The sequence below is a fragment of the Heterodontus francisci genome, chromosome 5, assembly GCF_036365525.1.
Source record: "Heterodontus francisci isolate sHetFra1 chromosome 5, sHetFra1.hap1, whole genome shotgun sequence".
In the NCBI taxonomy this organism is placed as follows: domain Eukaryota; kingdom Metazoa; phylum Chordata; class Chondrichthyes; order Heterodontiformes; family Heterodontidae; genus Heterodontus; species Heterodontus francisci.
In genome coordinates, this window is record NC_090375.1 from 12,118,928 (window position 1) to 12,141,768 (window position 22,841).

The 22,841-nt window shown below is 44.5% G+C and overlaps 1 protein-coding gene across 5 annotated transcripts in view; it reads left to right on the forward strand.

Annotated features, from left to right (window-relative positions):
- The window catches only part of LOC137369733 (transcription initiation factor TFIID subunit 4-like), a 190,562-nt gene that overhangs the window by 147,560 nt on the left and 20,161 nt on the right, over nucleotides 1–22,841 (forward strand). Inside the window, exon 15 of one of the 5 annotated variants that reach the window (XM_068031117.1) lies at nucleotides 22,189–22,266. The exons of the other annotated variants lie outside the window; for them this stretch is intronic. Coding sequence (XP_067887218.1) covers nucleotides 22,189–22,233 — 45 coding nt within the window. The 3' untranslated portion in view covers nucleotides 22,234–22,266. Of the gene's footprint in view, nucleotides 1–22,188; nucleotides 22,267–22,841 lie in introns of those variants that run through there. 5 annotated transcript variants of the gene reach the window in all.

Below are 22,841 nucleotides of genomic sequence, written 5' to 3' on the forward strand. Positions count from 1 at the left end.
TTCCACAGACTAACAACCCTCAGAAGAAATTTCTCTTCATCTGTCTTAAATGGGAGACCTGTTATTTTTAAACTCTGTGCCTTGGTTCTGGTCTCTCCCATAAGGGGAAACATACTCTCAGCATCCACCCTGTCAAATCTCCTCAGGATCTTGTATGTTTCAATAAGATCACGCCTCATTCTTCTTAACTCCAATGGACGCTGACCCCACCTGTCCAACCTTTCCTCATAAGATAACCCCTTCATCCCAGGAATCAGACACTTCTTAAAACCTACCTCTTTGACCAAGCTAATATCTCCTGATGTGGCTCAGTGTCAAACCTTGTTTTATTCTCCTGTGAAGCACCTTGGGAATTTTAAAATATGTTAAAGGTGCTATATAAATGCAAGTTGTTGGTGGCAGTCCTTTGCATTAAGCATCTTCCGATGTCTTTGATAGCATGATATTTCTGTGCTCAGCAAATTGGAAACTATCCTATTCTGTCGGTTCGTTAGTTGTTTCTCCCGTGCACCCTTCAGTTCTGTTCCTAACCAGATATTTGTCCAATTCTCCACTTTTTTTTATTATTATGAAGGAGTTAATCGAAAAAGCATTAACTGCCTTTGCTGGGAGACTGTTCCACATATCTGCTGCTCTGTGGGAAAAATATTTTTTCTAATCTCTCGTCTTGCCTGAGGCTGACTAATTTTATATTCGTCCTCTAGTTCTGCACTCACAGTCCAAATTAAATAACCTGCTTACATCTACATTATCTGTGCCTCTCAGCATTTAAAAGACCTAGACCAAATTTCCACCTCCCCCTCCAGCAGCCTGTTCTCCAATGGGAAGAAAAAGTTTAGTTCTGAGTCAATTCTTTATAAAGTGGAACTTACATCTTCAAATTTTTTTTTTTTGCTTTTAACTGAATACTTTCCAATTGGACGAGTAGGGTGATTAATCTAGAATTATAGTCCATTGTATAGATGCTTTGAATTAAACAACCAGTATGTAGACTTAATGTGGGATGTATTGTAAAAGGGTGGGGGTGTTGGGGAGAAAGTACTTCTGAAAGTTTGGTTAGTTCTACATAACTTTTCAGCATTGCTTTTAAAATTCTCATCCTTGTTTTCAAATCCCTCCATGGCTTCACCCCTCCCTATCTCTGTAATCTTCTCTAGTCCCACAACCCTCAGATTTCTGTCTAATTCTGGCCTCTTGAGCATCCCCACTTTTCATCACTCCACCTTTGTTGGCTATACCTTCAGCTGCCTGGGTCCTAAGCTCTGGAATTCCCTCCCCAAACCCCTCCACCTCTCTACTTCTTCTTCCTTTAATATGGTTATGCAGTGGCAATGTCGCTTGACTAGTAATCCAGAATCCCAGGCTACTGCACGGCTCATATCCCACCACGGTAACTGGTGGAACTTAAATTCAATTAATTTATGAAAATTTGGAATTGAAAGCTAGTCTCCATAATGGTGCCACGAAACCATTGTTGATTGTTGTAAACACCCATCTGGTTCACTAATGTCCTTTTAGGGAAGGAAGTCTGCTGTCCTTACCTGGTCTGTCCTACATGTGACTACAGACCCACAGCAATGTGGTTGACTCTTAAATGCCCTCTGAAATGGCCTAGCAAGCCACTCAGTTGAAGGGCAAATGGGGATGGGCAACAAATACTGGTCTTACCAGCGATGCCCATATCCCATGAGAGAAAAAAAAACGACCTGTTTGACCAAGGTTTTGCTGTAAAATTACTTTGTGGCTCAATGTCTAATTTTGCTTTGTAATGCTCCTGTGAAGCACCTTGAAACATTTTAATACTTTCAAGGGGCTGTATAAATAAAATTGGTTGTGATCTAGTCGAGGTGAGCATAAATTCTTTGAAGTGTTGCAAATGACCTCTGATCCCAGTTAACCTTGATAGCTTTGCATTGAAATGAATGCTTTCAGGGTCCAATAATTCAGTCCAAATGTTATATTTTTAGGTTTTGTTTTAACCATTGCAACTGGAATTTAAAATCGGATCCCTTCATTTTGTGTACATTTCACTGTTTCTGTTGCACTACATCATGTGTTGTATTTATAGATTTACAATTTTTTAAAAAAGGATGACTGGTATTTTGATACTGCCTTTGACGACCTCAGGATATCTCCGCGTTCTACAGCCATTGAGGTGCTTTTAAATGTGTAGCCACTGTCGTAGCATGGGATAGATTAAAATCTGTCACCCCATTTGGCTTCTTTAAGACTGCTGCTTTATTAAGGAAGTAAATCTCGTTGCCAACAACAGAATTACAGAGAGCACTGACTGCTTTTCCTTATTAATTCAATTTAACATTTATGAACCAGTGCCTTCTGTTTAATGTAAACTACTGTAATTCATTGCCTGACCAGCTTTAGCAAGTGTGAATACAAACCTGCATCTGGCGCAGCGGGTTGGCTCTTTAATTAATAAAAGAACTGGGCAACTTTAATACTCAAAACAGTTGTCTGTTCCAGGAAATTCCAAACATCCTGGTCTGATTTTTCAATTTAAACTTCAGCTTACTATTACAAAGCGTTGCATGAAATGTACAGCACCGAAACAGGCCATTTGGTCCAACAGGTCCATGCTGGTATTTATGCTCCACACGAGTCTCCTCCCACCCTACTTCATCTCACCCTATCACCATATCCTTCTATTCCTTTCTCGCTCATCTGCTTATCTAGCTTCACCTTAAATGCATCTGTTTGCTTCAACCACCCCATGTGGTAGTGAGTTCCACATTCTCACCACTCTCTCTATGAAGAAGTTTCTCTTGCATTCCCTGTTGGATTTATTATATATTTGTGGCCCCTAGTTCTGTTCTCTCCCACAACTCTCTTATCAAGACCTCTGTCAGTCTTTGCTGATCCCTCAGTCTTTTTTCTCTAGAGAAAAGAGCCCCCAACATATTCAAGCTGTTTTGGTATCATTCTAGTAAATCTTTTTTGCACCTTCTTTCGAGGAGCAGATATGTAGACAGATTTTGGAAAGATGTAAAGGTAACAGGGTTGTAGTGGTGGCTGATTTTAACTTCCCCAATATTGACTGGGACTCACTTAGTGCTAGGGGCTTGGATGGGGCAGAATTTGGGAGGAGCAACCAGGAGGGCTTCTTGAAACAGTATGTAGATAGTCCAACTAGGGATGGGGCCATTCTGGACCTGGTATTGGGGAATGAGCCCGGCCAGGTGGTCGAAGTTTCAGTGGGGGAGCATTGACCATAATTCCATAAGTTTTAAGGTACTTGTGGATAAGGATAAGAGTAGTCCTCGGGTGAAGGTGCTAAATTGGGGGAAGGCTAATTATAACAATATTAGGCAGGAACCGAAGAATTTAGATTGGGGGCGGCTGTTTGAGGGTAGATCAACATCTGACATGTGGGAGTCTTTCAAACGTCAGCTGATTAGAATCCAGGACCAGCATGTTCCTGTGAGGAAGAAGGATATGTTTGGCAAGTTTCGGGAAGCTTGGATAACACGGGATATTGTGAGCCTAGTCAAAAAGAAAAAGGAAGCATTCGTAAGGGCTGGAAGGCTAGGAACAGATGAAGCACTTGAGGAATATAAAGACAGTAGGAAGGAACTTAAGCAAGGAGTTAGGAGGGCTAAAAGGGGTCATGAAAAGTCATTGGCAAACAGGATTAAGGAAAATCCCAAGGCTTTTTATACACATATAAAGAGCAAGAGGGTAACCAGGGAAAGGGTCGGCCCGCTCAAGGACAGAGATGGGAATCTATGCTTGGAGCTAAATGAGTACTTTGCATCAGTATTCACCAAGGAGAAGGACTTGGTGGATGATGAGCCTAGGGAAGGGAGTGCAGATGTCTCAGTCATCTCATTATCAAAAAGGAAGAGGTGTTGGGTGTCTTGCAAAGCATTAAGGTAGATAAGTCCCCAGGGCCTGATGGGATCTACCCTAGAATACTGAGGGAGGCAAGGGAAGAAATTGCTGGAGCCTTGAAAGAAATCTTTGCATCCTCATTGGCTACAGGTGAGGTCCCAAAGGACTGGAGAATAGCCAATGTTGTTCCTTTGTTTAAGAAGGGTGGCAAGGATAATCCAGGAAATTTTAGGCCGTTGAGCCTTGAGTGGTAGGGAAACTATTAGAGAGGATTATTCGGGACAGGATTTACTCCCATTTGGAAACAAACGAACTTATTAGCGAGGGACAGCATGGTTTTGTGAAGGGGAGGTCGTGTCTTACTAATTTGATTGAGTGTTTTGAGGAAGTGACGAAGATGATTGATGAGGGAAGGGTGGTGGATGTTGTCTATATGGACTTTAGTAAAGCCTTTGACAAGGTTCCGCATGGCAGACTGGTGCAAAAGGTGAGGTCACACGGGATCAGAGGTGAGCTGGCAAGATGGATACAGAACTGGCTCGGTCACAGAAGACAGAGGGTAACAGTGGATAGGTGTTTTTCTGAATGGAGGGATGTGACTAGTGGTGTTCTGCAGGGATCAGTGCTGGGACCTTTGCTGTTTGTAGTATATATAAATGATTTGGAGGAAAACGTAGCTGGTCTGATTAGTAAGTTTGCGGACGACACAAAGGTTGGTGGAGTTACGGATAATGATGAGGATTGTCAGAGGATACAGCAGGTACAGATCAATTGGAGACTTGGGCGGAGAAATGGCAGATGGAGTTTAATCCGGACAAATGTGAGGTAATGCATTTTGGAAGGTCTAATGCAGGTGGGAGGTATACAGTAAATGGCAGAACCCTTAGGAGTATTGACAGGCAGAGAGATCTGGGTGTACAGGTCCACAGGTCACAAAGTGGCAACGCAGGTGGATAAGGTAGTCAAGAAGGCATACGGCATGCTTGCCTTCATCGGTCGGGGCACAGAGTATAAAAATTGGCTAGTCATGTTGCAGCTGTACAGAACCTTAGTTAGGCCACACTTAGAATATTGCGTGCAATTCTGGTTGCCACACTACCAGAAGGACGTGGAGGCTTTTGAGAGGGTAGAGAGGTGGTTTGCCAGGATGTTGCCTGGTCTGGAGGGCATTAGCTATGAGGAGAGGTTGGAAAAACTCTGATTGTTTTCACTGGAACGACAGAGGTGGAGGGACGACATGATAGAGGTTTACAAAGTTATGAGCGGCATGGACAGAGTGGATAGTCAGAAGCTTTTTCCCAGGGTGGAAGAGTCAGTTACTAGGGGACATAGGTTTAAGGTGCGAGGGGCAAAGTTTAGAGGGGATGTGCAAGGCAAGTTTTTTTTCCACAGAGGGTGGTGAGTGCCTGGAACTTGCTGCCAGGGGAGGTGGTGGAAGCAGATACGATAGCGACGTTTAAGGGACATCTTGACAAATATATGAATAGGAAGCGAATAGAGGGATATGGGCCCCGGAAGTGCAGAAGGTGTTAGTTTCGGCAGGCATCAAGATAGGCGCAGCCTTGGAGGGCCGAATGGCCTGTTCCTGTGCTGTACTGTTCTTTGTTCTTGTCTCTATATCCTTTTTAGTGCATGGAAATCAGACCTGTTTACATTACACCATGTGTTTTAACCAAGGTTCTATACAAGTTGAACATAATTTCCCTCTTAATTCTGTCCCTCTAGTAATGAACCCCAGTGCTTTGTTAGTTTGTCATATTAAGCTGCATCACTACTTTTAGTGATGACAACTGTGATCTGTACCCACAGATCCCTCTGCACCTCTACGCCATTAAACATTTATTTTCGAATAAGTATGGAGACTGAATGGTGAACAACAGTGATCCCAGCACCGATCCTTGTGGAATACCACTTCCACGTTTTGCCATTCTGAGTAACTGCCCTTAATCCATACTCTATATCTGTGTTGTAGCAATTTTGCTATCCATTCTGCTACTTGTTTAAATATGTTTTCATTTTAACCTGGCAAAATTAGTATGATGGCAGATTTGTTTTCTCTATGCTGTTAATACAAAGAATTCAGCAAGGTTGGTCAAGCACGACCTTCCCTTTTGAAATCCAGGCTGACGCCTATTTTCCTGTTCCCAATTGCATGTTTGAATAAGGATTCCATTAAAGATCCCAGACCACTATTTGAAGATGATCAAGGGTGGATTCCCCCCTTCATCCGCTTCGGTATCCCAGCCAATATTTATCCTACAAGCAATATCACAATAAAAACAGATTACTGGTCATTTATTTCATTGCTGTTTCTGGGAGCTTGCGGTGTGTGAATTAGTTGCTGCATTTCCAACATTACAACAGTGCCTACAGTTCAGTAGCATTTCACCGACTTTGGTGTTTCACAAAGTCATTAAAGATGCTGTAGAAAAGCAAATTTGTTCTTTGAAATAACAAATAAGCACAGGAACAGGCCATTCGGCCCTCCAAGCCTGCGCCGATCTTGATGCCTGCGAATTTCATTCCTGTTCTCTCTCCCACTATTTGATCTTCAACTTCAGTCCTCTAGTTCTTTTGCACCATTGCCTATTTGCATCCACCTCAATAGTACACCTGATCATTTTATGTAAAATCAACTGACTCATGTTTTTCCCCATCTCCATCATCTCTTGCAATTAAAACGTGTTCAGTTCTTTGAGCCTCTCCATAACTTTCAATCCAAACTTATGTTTCTTGTTGGATTTTTACCAAATAGTCATTTATCCTGTATCCCTAATAAATGTCTGGTTAATACCCTTCAAATCAATGCAGTGTCCATGAGACTGGTACTAATTTTTGTCATGTGCAGAGGACTCATCGGGATTTCATAAGCTGAGTCCTGACGGATATAGTTGCCAGACTGGGCCTGCAGTAGGTGGTGAGACAACCATCAAGAGGGGAACGTCTACTTGAGCACATACTCTCAAATCTACCTGTTGTAAATGCATCTGTCCATGACAGTATTGGTATGAGTGACCACCGTACTGTCCTTCTGAGACAAAGGCCTGTCTTCATACTGAGGACGTCCTCTGTGTCGTGTGGCACCACCACTGTGCTAAATGGGATAGACTCATAACAGATCAAGCAGCTCCAAACTGGGCAGAGGTGAGGTAAGATGAAAGTGATTGCCCTTGACAGGCAAACATTTGACTGAGTGTGGCATCAAGGGACCCTAGCAAAATTCAAGTCAATTTGAATTGGGAGAAAACTTTCCACTGGTTGGAGTCATACCTAACAAAGGAAGATGGTTGTGGTTGTTGGAGGCCAATCATCTCAGCTCCTGGACATCGCTGCAGGAGTTTCTGAGGGTAGTGTCCTTGGCCCAACTATCTTCAGCTGCTTCATCAATGACCTTCCCTCCAGTATGGGGTTGGAAGTAGGGATGTTCACTGATGATTACACTGTGTTCTAGCATTTACAACTCCTTAGATGCTGAAGCAGTCCGTGCCTATGTGCAGCTAAACTTGGACTACATTCAAGCTTGAGCTGATAAGTGGCAAGTGACAGTCACGACAGACAAGTGCCAGGAATTGACCATCACCAACAAGATCAAATCTAACCACCTCCGCTCAGCATTGCCATCGCTGAACCGCCCCGCCATCAACATCCTGATAGTTGCCATTGACCGGAAACTGAACTGGACCGGCCATATGAGTACTGTGGCTACTGTGAACATCACTTGGAAGAAAAACTGAGGGTGTCAAGGGCACGCTGGGTGGGGGACTTCAATGTCCATCACCAAGAGTGGCTTGGTAGCACCACTACTGATCGAGCTGGCCGAGTCCTGAAGGACATATCTGCCAGGCTATGCCTGCGACAGGTGGTGAGGGAACCAACAAGAGGGAAAAACCTACCAGACATTGTCCTCACTAATTTACCTGTTGCAGATGCATCTATCCATGACAGTATTTGTAGGAGTGACCACTACACAATACTTGTGAAAACATCCTGTCTTTACACTGGGGATACCCTCCACTGTGTTATATGGCACGACTGCCCGGCGAAATGAGATAGATTCAGAACAGATCTGGCAGCTCAAAACTAGACATCCAGAAGGCACTGTGGATCATCAGCAGAAGAGTATTCAGCCACAATGTGTACCCTCGTGGCCTGGCATTCTTCACTCTACCGTTACCATCAAGCCTGTATAACGCTATGTCTCTAATGAGGAGTGCAGGAAAGCATGCCAGGAGCAGCACCAGGCATACCTAAAAATGAGGTGTCAATCTGGTGAAGCTACAACACCGGACTAATGGCACGCCAAACTGCAGAAGCAGCATGTGATACAGAGCTAAGCAATCCCACAACCAATGGATGAGATCAAAGCTCTGCAGTCCAGCTTGTCCAGTCCATCATCCATTCGTGAATGGTGGTGGATAATTAAACAACTAACAGCAGCAAGAGGAGGAGGAGGCTCCACAAATATCCCCATCTTCCATGATGGGAGCGCCCAGCGCATCAGTGCAAAGGGCAAGGCTGAAGCACTTTCATCCGTCTTCAGCCAGAAGTGCCGAGTGGATGATCCATCTTGGCCTTCTCCTGAGGTCCTCAGATGCCAGCCTTCAGCCAATTCAATTCACTCCATGTGATATCAGGAAATGTCTGAAGGCACTGGATACTGCCAAGACTATGGACCCTGACAAAATTCTGGCAATAGTACCCAAGACTTGGGTGCAGAACTAGCCGAGCCCCTAGTTACAACATTGGCATCTATCCGACTATGTGGAAAATTGCCCAGATATGTCCTAACCACAGAAAGCAGGAGAAATCGAACACAGCCAATTACCACCCTATCCGTCTACTCTCGATCATCAGCATAGTGTTACGATCAGATGAGACTGGTGTCTAGGGGTCTTTTACTGTCTTCACCTGGTCTTAATGTAACGCACTGTGTTTTGAGCTCTCCCTTTGTGAATCCTTGTTCACAGCTTTCCAGTTATAAGGAAAGAAATGAGCACACCAGGTTTTCCTTAGGTTTAAAGAAGAAAAGTGAAATTTATTAAACCCTCAACTCTAATTCGGTTAACATCTACGGATACACGCCGCGCCCACGCTAGCATGCACACACGACACGCACATACAAATAGAGACAGAAAAAAGAAGAAAATTAAAATGGAGAGGTTTGAGGCAGCGTGTAAAGGGAGTTTCTTGTTACTGTTTGTGTTTCCAGCTTGCTGTAGAGTACTTGATTGTAGACTGCTCTTACTTTTTGTTGGATCCCGGTATTCTTCTTAAACCTTGTTCACGTTAGGAGACTTTTCTTTCTTGGGGTTCATATGTCTTCAGTGGTTTCAGAAGCTGGTGAGAGCGAGATGAGAGCAGGCAGGAGAACGATCTTTTTAGTCCAGGAGCAAACAGCCTTTTGAATTCAAAAATTCTGTTGGAAGCTCAAATTCCAAAAGCTCTGTCAGTCAGTCATGTGACCAAACTGGTCCGACTACGTCTGTTTGTGTATTCGGCCATTTTTGTAGTTAACCTGGAATGCTTCAACATTGGTAATCAAAAGTCCATTGTGGATTAAATTGGAGCAGGGAATATCTCCTTTGTCCTTTTTGAAGTACTTGTCTGTTGATATGCTAATTTCTCTCTCCAGCCAAAGTCTCCAATTGTTTTTCAAAGCAAGTTTTTTCCTCACCAGTTTAAAATCTATGTTCATGTGGCGAAATTAATTTTCCTCATTCTTGGCTTGCCTGACAATAGTGATGGAAGGTGTCGTCGACCGTGCTATCAAGTGCTCCTTACACAGCAATCACCTGCTCACCGATGTTCAGTTTGGTTTCCACCAGGGCCACTCGGCTCCTGACCTCATTACAGCCTTGGTCCAAATGTGGACTGAAGAGCTGAACTCGAGGTGAGGTGAGAGTGATTGCCCTGGATATCCAGACATCATTTGATGGAGTGTGACAGCAGGGAGCCCTAGTTAAATTGGAGTCAATGGGAAAACAAATGCTGGCCTTACCAGTGACACCCACATCCCATGAAAAAATAAAAAAAACCTTTCACTTCTGAGTCAGAAGCTTTTGGGTCCCACTCCAGGGCTTGATCACAAAAATCAAGGCTGATAGTCTGATACAGCTGAGGGAGTGCTGCACTGTTGGAGGTGCAGTCTTTTGAATGAGACCTTAAAGCAAGGCCCCGTCTGACCCCTCAGGTGGACGTAAAAGATCCCATGACTGCTGATTTAAAGACTGATGTCCAGGCCAATATTTATCCCTCAATCAACATCACACAGGTCATCACTTTGCTCTTTGTGGGAGCTTTCTGACCATAAATTGTCTGCCGCATTTCCTACATTACAAAAGTCAACAGTCTCCTTCGGTGCCATTCTGAATCAGACTCTAACATTTTGTCTTTGTGCTGATTAAATTGCTTAATGGAAGTCTCAGATGGGAATTTTAACCTGTGCAGTTGGGCTTTCAAGATTAACTCATTTAAATAAATCTTTAAAAATAAATTATTTTTAAGCCCTTCTGTACAAGCTAAAATACTATGGTTAAATCATTCCACAAAATTTTTCCTTTACCTTTTACCATGGTCATTTAAGACCAAACTACTACTCGCCCCCTTGCAGTGTAATAACATTTATTTAATAAAATTGCTCGCTATCGGAGCTTGCTTGTAAATCATGTGTTTAATATTTCTAATTGGTGAATATTAGCAAAACAAAACAGTGCGTCATTTGGTAGTACATTTATTCATCTACTCCTGGGCATGCCCTCCTGCAAACTTCATTGAACCGGGGTTGGTCTCCTGGCATGATGGTAATGGTAGAGTGGGGGATATGCCGGGCTATTAAGTTATAGATTGTGGTTGAGTACAATTCTGCTGCTACTGATGGCCCACAGCGCCTCATGGATGCCCAGTTTTGCATTGCTAGATCTGTTTGAAAGAAAGGGAGGCGGTGGCTTAGTGGTCTTGTCACAGGACTAGTAACCCAGAGACCCAGGGTATTGCTCTGGGGACATGGGTTCAAATCCCACCACAGCAGAAAGTGGAATTTGAATTCAGTTGATAAATCTGGAATCTAAAAAAAAAAAATCTTGTCTAATGGTGCTACCGAGCCACTCTTGGTGATGGACATTGAAGTCCCCCATCCAGAGTACATTCTGTGCCCTTGCCATCCTCGTTGCTTCCTCCAAGTGCTGTTCAACATGGAGGAGTACTGACCCATCAGCTGAGGGAGGGTGGTATATGGTAATCAGCAGGAGGTTTCCTTGCCCATGTTTGACCTAATGCCATGAGACTTCATGGGGTCTGGAGTCGATGTTGAGGCCTCCCAGGACGACTCCCTCCCGACTGTATGCTACTGTGCCGCCACCTCTGCTGGATCTGTCCTGCCGGTGGGACGGGACACACCCGGTGATGGTGATGTCTGGGACAGTGTAAGGTATGATTCCGTGAGTATGACTCTCAGGCTGTTGCTTGATTAGTCTGTGGGACAGCTCTTCCAACTTAGGCACAATCCCCCTAGATGTTATAGACTCATATAGTCATAGAGTGATACAGCACTGAAACAGGCCCTTCGGCCCACTGAGTCTGTGCCGACCAACAACCACCCATTTATACTAATCCTACATTAATCCCATATTCCCTAATGCATCCCCACCATTCTACCACCTACCTATTGGGGCAATTGACGATGGCAAGTCTTTGGCTGTGGGAAGTAACCGCAGCACCCGGCGGAAACCCACGCGGTCACCGGGAGAACTTGCAAACTCCGCACATGTGAGGAGGATTTTGCAGGGTTGAAGGGGCTGGGTTTGCCGTTGTCGTTTCCGGTGCCTTGGTCGATGCCGGGTGGTCTGTCCGGTTTCATTCCTTTTTATTAACTTCGTAGCGGTTAGATGCAGCTGAGTGGCTTGCTAGGCCATTTCAGAGTGCATTTAAGAGTCAACCACATTGCTGTGGGTCTGGAGTCACATGTAAGCCAGACCAGGTAAGGACAGCAGTTTTTCTTCCCTAGAGGGCATTGGGTGGGTTTTTACAACAATCGACAATGATTTCATGGCCATCATTAGACTAGCTTTTAATTCCAGATTTATTAATTAAATTCAAATTCCACCTTCTGCTGTGGTGGGATTTGAACCCATGTCCCCAGAGCAATAGCCTGGGTCTTTGGGTTACCCGTCCAGTTACAAAACCACTACGCCACCGCCTCCCCCCTCCCCCATCTCAGAGGGTTTTGGGGCTGGAGGTGATTAGAGATACGGAGGGGGTGAGTCCATGGAGGAATTTGAAAACGAGATAAAATAGCACAGAAGGAGACTACTTGGCCCATCATGTCCGTTCCAGCTCTCTGAAAGAGCTAATCCTGCTGCTCCACCCTTGAGTTTAGCAAGTTGAGAGTTGATCCAATTGAGGTGTTTTGAATGATAAAAGGATTCGATAGAGTAGATAGAGAGCCACGTTCCTCTGGTAGGGAATCTTTAACTAGGGAGTATAATTTTAAAATTAAAACTGGGTCCTTGAGTAGTGAAATCAGGAAATTTGTGTTCTTTCTATATAACGGGTAGAGAAAATTTGGAACCCAGTTCTCCCCCCTCCCACGCACCAACCCAACCCTCAAGCAATGCTGCAGGTACTGGGGTTCAATTCAAATTTTCAAGTCTGAAATTTTGCACCTTTTTATTGGTTAAGGTTATCAAGATATGGATCAAAGGTGGGTAAATGGATTTGAGTAACAGGTGAACCATGATCTAATTGATCGATTGGGCCGAGGTTAGAAACAGGAGAGGAGAGGTGAGGTCACCCTGTTGGGAGTTTTCTATAGACCTCCGAATAGTTCCAGAGATGTAGAGGAAAGGATAGCGAAGATGATTCTCGACAGGAGCGAGAGTAACAGGGTAGTTGTTATGGGGGACTTTAACTTTCCAAATATCGACTGGAAATACTATAGTTCGAGTACTTTAGATGGGTCAGTTTTTGTCCAGTGTATGCAGGAGGGTTTTCTGACACAGTATGTAGACAGGCCAACCAGGGGCAATGCCACATTGGATTTGGTACTGGGTAATGAACCCGGCCAGGTGTTAGATTTAGATGAGCAATTTGGTGATAGTGATCACAATTCGGTTAGGTTTACCTTAGCGATGGGCAGGGACAGGTACATACCGCAGGGCAAGAATTATAGCTGGGGGAAAGGAAATTATGATGCGATTAGGCAAGATTTAGGATGCATAGGATTGGGAAGGAAACTGCAGAGGATGGGCACAATCGAAATGTGGAGCTTATTCAAGGAGCAGCTACTGCGTGTCCTTGATAAGTATGTACCTGTGAGGCAGGGAGGAAGTTGTCGAGCGAGGGAGCCGTGGTTTACTAAAGAAGTTGAAGCGCTTGTCAAGAGGAAGAAGAAGGCTTATGTTAGGATGAGATGTGAAGGCTCAGTTAGGGCGCTTGAGAGTTACAAGCTAGCCAGGAAGGATCTAAAGGGAGAGCTTAGAAGAGCGAGGAGAGGACACGAGAAGTCATTGGCGGATAGGATCAAGGAAAACCCTAAGGTTTTCTATAGGTATATCAGGAATAAAAGAATGACTAGAGTTAGATTAGGGCCAATCAAGGATAGTAGTGGGAAGTTGTGTGTGGAATCAGAGGAGATAGGGGAAGCGTTAAATGAATATTTTTCGTCAGTATTTACAGTAGAGAAAGAAAATGTTGTCGAGGAGAATACTGAGATACAGACTACTAGGCTAGATGGGGTTGAGGTTCACAATGAGGAGGAGGTGTTAGCAATTTTGGAAAGTGTGAAAATAGATAAGTCCCCTGGGCCAGATGGGATTTATCCCAGGATTCTCTGGGAAGCCAGGGAGGAGATTGCAGAGCCTTTGTCCTTGATCTTTATGTCGTCATTGTCGACAGGAATAGTGCCGGAAGACTGGAGGATAGCAAATGCTGTCCCCTTGTTCAAGAAGGGGAGTAGAGACAGCCCTGGTAATTACAGACCTGTGAGCCTTACTTCGGTTGTGGGTAAAATGTTGGAAAAGGTTATAAGAGACAGGATTTATAATCATCTTGAAAAGAATAAGTTAATTAGCGATAGTCAGCACGGTTTTGTGAAGGGTAGGTCGTGCCTCACAAACCTTATTGAGTTTTTTGAGAAGGTGACCAAACAGGTGGATGAGGGTAAAGCCGTGGATGTGGTGTATATGGATTTCAGTAAGGCGTTTGATAAGGTTCCCCACGGTAGGCTATTGCAGAAAATACGGAAGAAGGTGATTTAGTGCTTTGGATCAGAAATTGGCTAGCTGAAAGAAGACAGAGGGTGGTGGTTGATGGCAAATGTTCATCCTGGAGTTTAGTTACTAGTGGTGTACCGCAAGGATCTGTTTTGGGGCCACTGCTGTTTGTCATTTTTATAAATGACCTGGATGAGGGTGTAGAAGGGTGAGTTAGTAAATTTGCGGATGACACGAAGGTCGGTGGAGTTGTGGATAGTGCCGAAGGATGTTGTAGGTTACAGAGGGACATAGATCGGCTGCAGAGCTGGGCTGAGTGATGGTAAATGGAGTTTAATGCGGAAAAGTGTGAGGTGATTCACTTTGGAAGGAGTAACAGGAATGCAGAGTACTGGGCTAATGGGAAGATTCTTGGTAGTGTAGATGAACAGAGAGATCTTGGTGTCCAGGTACATAAATCCCTGAAAGTTGCCACCCAGGTTAATAGGGCTGTTAAGAAGGCATATGGTGTGTTAGCTTTTATTAGTAGGGGGATCGAGTTTCGGAGCCACGAGGTAATGCTGCAGCTGTACAAAACTCTGGTGCGGCCGCACCTGGAGTATTGCGTGCAGTTCTGGTCACCGCATTATAGGAAGGATGTGGAAGCTTTGGGAAGGGTGCAGAGGAGATTTACTAGGATGTTGCCTGGTATGGAGGGAAGGTCTTACGAGGAAAGGCTGAGGGACTTGAGGTTGTTTTCGTTGGAGAGAAGGAGGAGGAGAGGTGACTTAATAGAGACATATAAGATAATCAGAGGGTTAGATAGGGTGGATAGTGAGAGTCTTTTTCCTCGGATGGTGATGGCAAACACGAGGGGACATAGCTTTAAGTTGAGGGGTGATAGATATAGGACAGATGTCAGAGGTAGTTTCTTTACTCAGAGTGTAGTAGGGGCGTGGAACGCCCTGCCTGCAACAGTAGTAGACTCGCCAACTTTAAGGGCATTTAAGTGGTCATTGGATAGACATATGGATGAAAATGGAATAGTTTAGGTCAGATGGTTTCACAGGTCGACGCAACATCGAGGGCCGAAGGGCCTGTACTGCGCTGTAATGTTCTATGTTCTAATTGAATGGCATAATGGACTCGAGGGGCTGAATGGCCTCGTATTCCTGATGAGTAATTATCTCTCAATGTTCTGTTAAGAAATCTTTTTTTAATTTGCTTTTTGCATTACCTGGAGTTCAAAGTATTCCTTGAGCCGCCAGATCTTTTGATTTTAAGTAACAGCTTGTTTTTGAAGAGTTCAGTACTCGGTCTGTTACAGATCGATCAATTCTTGGACATCAGTAACTAACTGGATAAAATATGGCTGAAGTTACGTTTAAAAATAAACTCTCTTATTTGACATCACTATGGGGAAGAAACAACTAAGAAACAGTCGCCTAGATTTTAAACTGCTGGTCTTGGTTTGAGTGCAAGCAGTCTCTTTTCTCTCTCCCCGCCCCCCAAGCTCGCTGCATGCTGACTCCATCTCTTGCCTGAACCCAATGGGGACGCCTTAGTTGGAAGGCACAGGCAAGCTTGGCAAGTGGCCCTAGCTGGGGACCTGAAGAGCAGTAAATGTGCAGGTAGGTCCAGAAACCGTTGCAGTCAGGGAACCAGGGGAAACATTCCTGTGTTTGTTTATGTATGGTCTTATTGGTATATTAACCCCATTAAGAATGTATTTGGTGTCTGAGAGTGGGTAGCACTCTCACCCCTGAGTCAGAAGGTTGTGGGTTCAAGTCCCCAATCCAAAGACATGAGCACTAAATCTAGGCTGACATTCCCAGTGCCGTACTGAGGGAGTGCTGCACTGTTGGAAGAGGCTGTCTTTCAGATGAGATGTTAAACTGAGGCCCCATCTGCCCCCTTGGGTGGATTATTTCCAAGAAGAGCAGGGGAGTTCTCCCTGGTGTCCTGGGCCAATACTTATCTCACAGCCAACCACACAGACAGATTATCTGGTCGCATTGCTGTTTGTGGGAGCTTGCTGTGCGCAAACTGGCTCTGCATTTCCTACATTACAACATGATGCCTTATAAAGTATTTCATTGACTGTAAAGCACTTTGGAATGTCCGGAGATCCTGAAATGCAAGTTTTTTCTTTACCTCTTGCATTCTTTTGGCTGAAGCAACATTATTAACCTTGCTAATTAGACTGTCTAAGTGAGAGGGTTTTCCCTCGACTTTGCTTCACTGGATGGATATCATTGTCTATGAATTTTCGCTTTGTTCTGCTCCCTCTCAGATTTGCCAGACTGGGCAGTATGCAACATGGAGTGTTTGCCTTGGGCACTGAAGCCGATAGCTTGGATTTTAAACTCCTTAATGAGGAGGTGGTGTTGTACCGTTTGCATTCCCACAGGTGTAGGATTTGTATGTTGGTGCCAGGCAAGGCATAAAATGAAGCTTGCTATTGTTAACATATTTCTAAACATATAAGAACTGCTCAGTTTAGCAAGTTATCCTCTTCAGGGGTGCAGTGTAAACATTAACATTGACGCCTTTTTGTGAATTTTGAAACTTTTCTGATTATGTATCATTGATGTAAAATATACTTGAATGTGAGAATTACTACCCTAGTGTCTCGATTGAAACACATGTTGAATGACCTAGTTTAATAATTAACCTTTCTTGTTTCAAACAAACATCAGTGGGCAGGGTTGCTGAGAGTGTGATATCGTCCCGTAAAGAATCCTGAAATATCTCAAATTACTGTCATTGTAGTGTTTTTTTAAAGGAAATGTCTCAGGAGATTTTTCTTAGTGGGCCCTTGTTTGACAGTAAAGGACATTCCTTTCACCCCTTTGGAGACAAAGTGAATAAATTTTTCAGAACAATTATATTCACTTACAAATGTAATCTCTGGAGATGAAGTTTGTAAATGTCCTTGATGCTACTTTAGAAACCTTCAAATTCTAAAGCCTTGACAGGTCAGGTGTGCTAAAGAGCGTTAGTTTCAATTTTCACTGGATTGTAATGAATCTTCAAAGCACCACATTCTGCAGGCTTAACAATCGGATGTGATAAACCAAGTCCCCCAACCAACCCTTCAGGTGGACTTAAAAGATCCCATGCTGGTACTTGGAGAAACAGGGGCTGCTCTGTCAGATGTAGCCCAAAACCAACATCATGGGAGGAAAAAAAAATCCAGTCTAAAACAGATGATCACATGGCTGTTTGTGGCCGTTGCATTTCCTATGTTACTACAATGGCTACACTTCAGAAGTACTTCATTGGCTGTGAAGTGCTTTGTGACATCCTGAGGTCATAAAAGATGCTATATAAATGCAGGGGCGAAGCTTCTTTTACCCAGAGTGAGATTAGGTGTTGAAATAGCTACTACATGGAGTACTTGAGGCAAATGACAGAGATGCTTTTAAAGGGAAGTTAGATAAGTACACTTTAATGTAATTGCTGCCTTGTCATACTGGTTTGGCTGGATTCGTACTTCAGGTTGCTCTGTTCTGCTTATCCTAAGCAACTGTGGGCCTTTGTGCCAAGGGTTCCACTTGACGAAAACATGTGTAAATTCAAGACAGAGACTTGTGACTGTTGTAAAGATGAAGCACTGACCCTGGCAGATTTTCCTGCAGCAGTGTAATTTAAAATAATTTTTAGATGGACTCCCCAACCTCTGCCTCTACTATGCTTTATTGCTGTAATATTAGGGTTTATTTGATTTTTGTAAGTGTGCGTTGAACGCGCCAAAGAATTGATTGGCCTTTTAAAGGCGACTGGAATTTCTGCCAGTAAGACTCGAGATTTAAGTTCTGGAGTTGAGTGTGGTGTCATGCCATTCAAGTAGTCCCATTGAAATAAGTGGAAACCTGAAACTCAACAGTGAATATTGGCAAATGTTAGAAAGTTTGGAATGCAGAAAAATGTAATTGTTAGTCTTAACTTTACTGAACAACTTCTGTTCTTCGATGTTAAAATGGTGTTTGTTAGAATTCTGGCTTTTTGAACATCCCCGACTTTAATACTTCACCATTATTGACAGTCAGCAGCTGCTTAGGCCCTGAGCCCTGAAATTCCTTCCCTAAACCCCTCCACCTCTCTACCTCTCCTCCTCCTTTAAGGAGCTCCTACCTCTTAGGCCAGGTATTGGTCACCTGTCCCAATAAATCTCCTTGTGTAACTCCTTGTGAAATTAATTGCCCTTGTGAAGTACCTTGGGACATTTTTTTGTGTTGAAGGCACCATGTGAATGCTGGTATTTGGAATGGCTTTGTTGCTGTTTAGTCAAGTCTGGGGCTTTCTGACACTGCGCGCACAATTGCTACTGGGAGCTTATTACAAATCGCATGCATGACCTGGAAGAACATGGGTTGGCCAGATTCCAGAATTAATATCTGCGTTGTGCCAGGGGTAGTTCATGGTGTGATGAGAGGCATTGTGCAGGCCTGTTGTCAGCATGAGCTGAATTTTTCAGAAACTTTAAAGATAAAATTACTAAATAACTAGATGAAAAATAAAGCAATGTGAGGCAGTAAACATGGATTGCAGGAAGGAAGATTGTACTTTTTAAAAAAAAATTCGTCCATGGGATGTGAGCGTCGCTGGCTAGGCCAAAATTTATTGCCCATCCCTAATTGCCCTTGAGAAGGTGGTGGTGAGCTTCCTTCTTGAACCGCTGCAGTCCATGTGGGGTAGGTGCACCCACAGTGCTGGTAGGAAGGGAGTTCTAAGAATTTGACGCAGCGACAGTGAAGGAATGGCGATGTAGTTCCAAGTCAGGATGGTGTGTGGCTTGAAGGGGAACTTGCAGGTGGTGGTGTTCCCATGCAGCTGCTGTCCTTGTCCTTCTAGTTGGTAGAGGTTGTGGGTTTGGACGGCGCTGTCTAAAGAACCTAGGTGCATTGCTGCAGTGCATCTTGTAGATGGTACACACTGCTGCCACTGTTCGTTAATGATGGAGGGAGTGAATGGCACTCCATTCGCAAACAATCAAGCAGGCTGCTTTGTCCTGGATGGTGTCGAGCATTTTGAGTGTTATTGGAGCTGCACCCATCCAGGCAAGTGGAGAGTATTCCATCACACTCCTGACTTGCACCTTGTAGATGGTGAACAGGCTTTGGGGAGTCAGGAGGTGAATTACTCGCCACAGGATTCCTCGCCTCTGACCTGCTCTTGTGGCCATTGTCTTTATATGGCTACTCCAGTTCATTCTCTGGTCAGTGGTACTCCCAGGAAGTTGATAGTGGGGGATTCAGCAATGGTAATGCCATTGAATGTCAAGGGGAGATGGTTAGATTCTCTTGTTTGAGATGGTCATTGCCCGGCACTTCTGTGGCGCGAATGTTACATGCCACTTATCAGCCCAAGCCTGGATATTGTCCAGTTCTTGCTGCATTTCTGCACGGACTGCTTCAGTGTTTGAGGAGTGGCGAATGGTACTGAACATTGTGCAGTCATCAGCGAACATCCCCACTTGTGACCTTATGATTGAAGGAAGGTCATTGATGAAGCAGCTGAAGATGGTTGGGCCAAGGACACTACCCTGAGGAACTCCTGCAGTGATGTCCTGGAGCTCAGCTGATTGACTTCCAACAACCACAACCATCTTCCTCTGCGCTAGGTATGACTCCAACCAGCGGTGAGTTTTCCCCCTGATTCCCATTGACCTCAGTTTTGTTAGGGCTCCTTGATGCCATACTCTGTCAAATGCTGCCTTGATGTCAAGGGCAGTCACTCTCCCTTCATCTCTGGACTTCAGCTCTTTTGTTCATGTTTGAATCAAAGATGAGGTTAGGAGCTGAGTGGCCCTGGCGGAACCCAAACTGAGCGTCACTGAGCAGGTTATTGCTAAGCAAGTACCGCTTGATGGCACAGTCGATGACGCCCTCCATCACTTTACTGATCGAGAGTAGACTGATGGGGTGGTAATTGGCCGGGTTGGATTTGTCCTGCTTTTTGTGTCCAGGACATACCTGGGCAATTTTCCGCATTGCCGGGTATATTTCAGTGTTGTAGCTGTATTGGAAAATTATGGCTGGCATCTGTGATACTGGGGACTTCAAGAAGATGCCGAGATGGATCATCCACTCGGCACTTCTGGCTGAGGATTGTTGCAAATGCTTCAGCATTGTCTTTTGCGCTGATTTGCTGGGCTCCCCCATCAATGAGGATGGGACTATTTGTGGAGCCACCTCCTCCAGTTAGTTGTTTTAATTGTCCACCACCATTCATGACTAGATGTAGCAGGACTGCGGTGCTTAGATCTGATCCGTTGATTATGGGGTTGCTTAGCTCTTATCACATGCTGCTTATGCTGTTTGGCACGCAAGAAGCCTTTGACATCGTATTTTAAGGTATGCCTGGTGTTGCTCCTGGCATTCCCTCCTGTACTCTTCATTGAACCAGGGTTTTTTTTTATCCATTCATGGGATGTGGGCATCGTTGGCTAGGCCAGCATTTATTGACCATCCCTAATTGCCCTTGAGAAGGTGGTACGGTGGTGGTGAGCTGCCTTCTTGAACTGCTGCAGTCCATGTGAGGTCGGTACACCCACTCTGCTGTTAGGAAGGGATTTCCCTGGCTTGATGGTAATGGTAGAGTGGGGGATATGCTGGGCCATGAGGTTATTGATTGTGATTGAGTACAATTCTGCTGCTGATGGCCCACAGTGCCTTATGGATGCCCAGTTTTGCATTGCTATAGATCTGTTCAAAACCTATCCCATTTAGCACAGTGGTAGTGCCACACAACAACACGATAGAGGGTATCCTCAATGTGAAGACGGGACTTGGTCTCCACAACGACAGTGCAGTGGTCATTCCTACCAATGCTGTCATGGATAGATGCATCTGCAATAGGCAGATTCATGAGAATGAGGTCAAGTATATTTTTCCCTCTTGTTGGTTGCCTCATCACCTGCCGCAGACCCAGTCTAGCAGCTATGTCCTTTAGGACTCTGCCTGTTCGATCAGTAGTGGTGCTACCAAGCCACACTTGGTGATGGACATTGAAGTCCCCCACCCAGAGTACACTCTGCACCTTGCCACCCTCAGTGCTTCCCCCAATTGGTGTTCAACATGGAGGAGTACTGACACATCCGCTGAGGGTTGGTGGGGGGTGGCGGTAGGTGGTAATCAGCAGGAGATTTCCTTGCCCATGTTTGACCTGATGCCGTGAGATTACATGGGGTCTGGAGTCACTGTTGAGGACTCCCAAGACCACACCCTCCCGAATGTATACCACTGTGCCACCACCTCTGCTGGGTCTGTCCTGCCAGTGGGATAGGACAAACCCAGGGATGGTGATGCCAGTGTCTGGGACATTGTCAGTTGCTTGACTAGTCTGTGAGACAGTTCTCCCCATTTTGGCACAAGCCCCCAGATGTCGGTAAGGAGGACTTTGCAGGGTCAATCGGGCTGGGTTTGCCGTGGTCATTTCCGGTGACGAGGTCGATGCCGGGTGGTCCGTCCGGTTTCATTCCTTACTGACTTTGTAGCAGTTAGATATAACTGAGTGGCTTGCTGGGCCATTTCCAAGAGCATTTAAGAGTCAACCACATTGCTGTGGGTCTGGAGTCACATGTAGGCCAGACCAGGTAAGGACAGCAGATTTTCTTCCCTAAAGGGCATTAATTTTTATGACAATTGACAATGGTGTCATGGCTATCATTGCAACCTGAAAGTCCCTGTGATCCATACAACGAACATAAGAAATAGGAGAAGGAGTAGACCATTTGGCCCCTCGAGCCTGTTCCGCCATTCAATCAAATCATGGCTTATCTTATTGTGGCCTTAACTCCAGTTTCCTGCCACTCCTCCTCCCTCTTTCCCCCCCCCTCCCCACCCACCAACATCGGTTGTGGTCCTGATGAAAGGTCACAGACCTGAAACGTTAACTCTGCTTCTCTTTCCTCTCTCCACAGTTGCTGCCAGACCTGCTAAGTATTTCCAGCATTTTGTTTTAGTTTCACATCTTTTCCTCCTTGTTCTAATGTGCTGTGCTGCCTTTGAAGAGCAGCATATTGTATATAAAGGGTTAAGAATAAAGATGAATTCAGTTTTACAACTGACCTTTTGATGTTGGTGAATAATCATCAATGTAAAATCCAGTCTTTAAAAAAAAAATGATGCCAGGCTATTTTCCTCAACAGAAGCAGAAACTGTCTTACCAGAACTGCAACTTGAAAGTGTGGTGAGCAGTAATTTGTGTTCTTAAATACTTATGAAGTGACAGGAGAGTTTTGAGGTATGGTGCTTGAACGTCTTACATAGATAGATAAGTGGCTAGTGAGGACTCTTTGTTTTGAAGAATGGGGAGACCAAGGAATTGGAAAGCCCTCATTTTCACAGCTGGGCCTCTGGGGTAACTTGGGAGATATCCTGGATGAATCCAACTCGGGAATTGATTTTTGTTTTGAATTAGTTTTCAGATTGCCCAAGGAATATGTTTCCTGCCAGAGCAATGTATTTTTTTTTCTTCTAGATATCCATTAACAGCCGGTATCCATCTCTATTCAAAGCCCTGTTCAGACAAAGAACCCAGTAAGAGCCCTCTGGGGTTGATATCAATAGCCATCTTAATAATGTGCCAGCCTTCATAATGTTGCATAAGCTTAGTATCCCAGCGTTGCCGTCAGTCAGACATCTGTCCTGTTTCCTTGCCCGAGCCTTGTTCGTGGGCGCAAGTCGAGAGTTCCCATTTCTCAATGCTGTCCAGGTGATATTTAAGGGAAAATAGACCAAAGTCTTAATTCATATGGACTGAAATATGGCAGAGGGAATTTAATGGCAAGGAAGTGTGAAG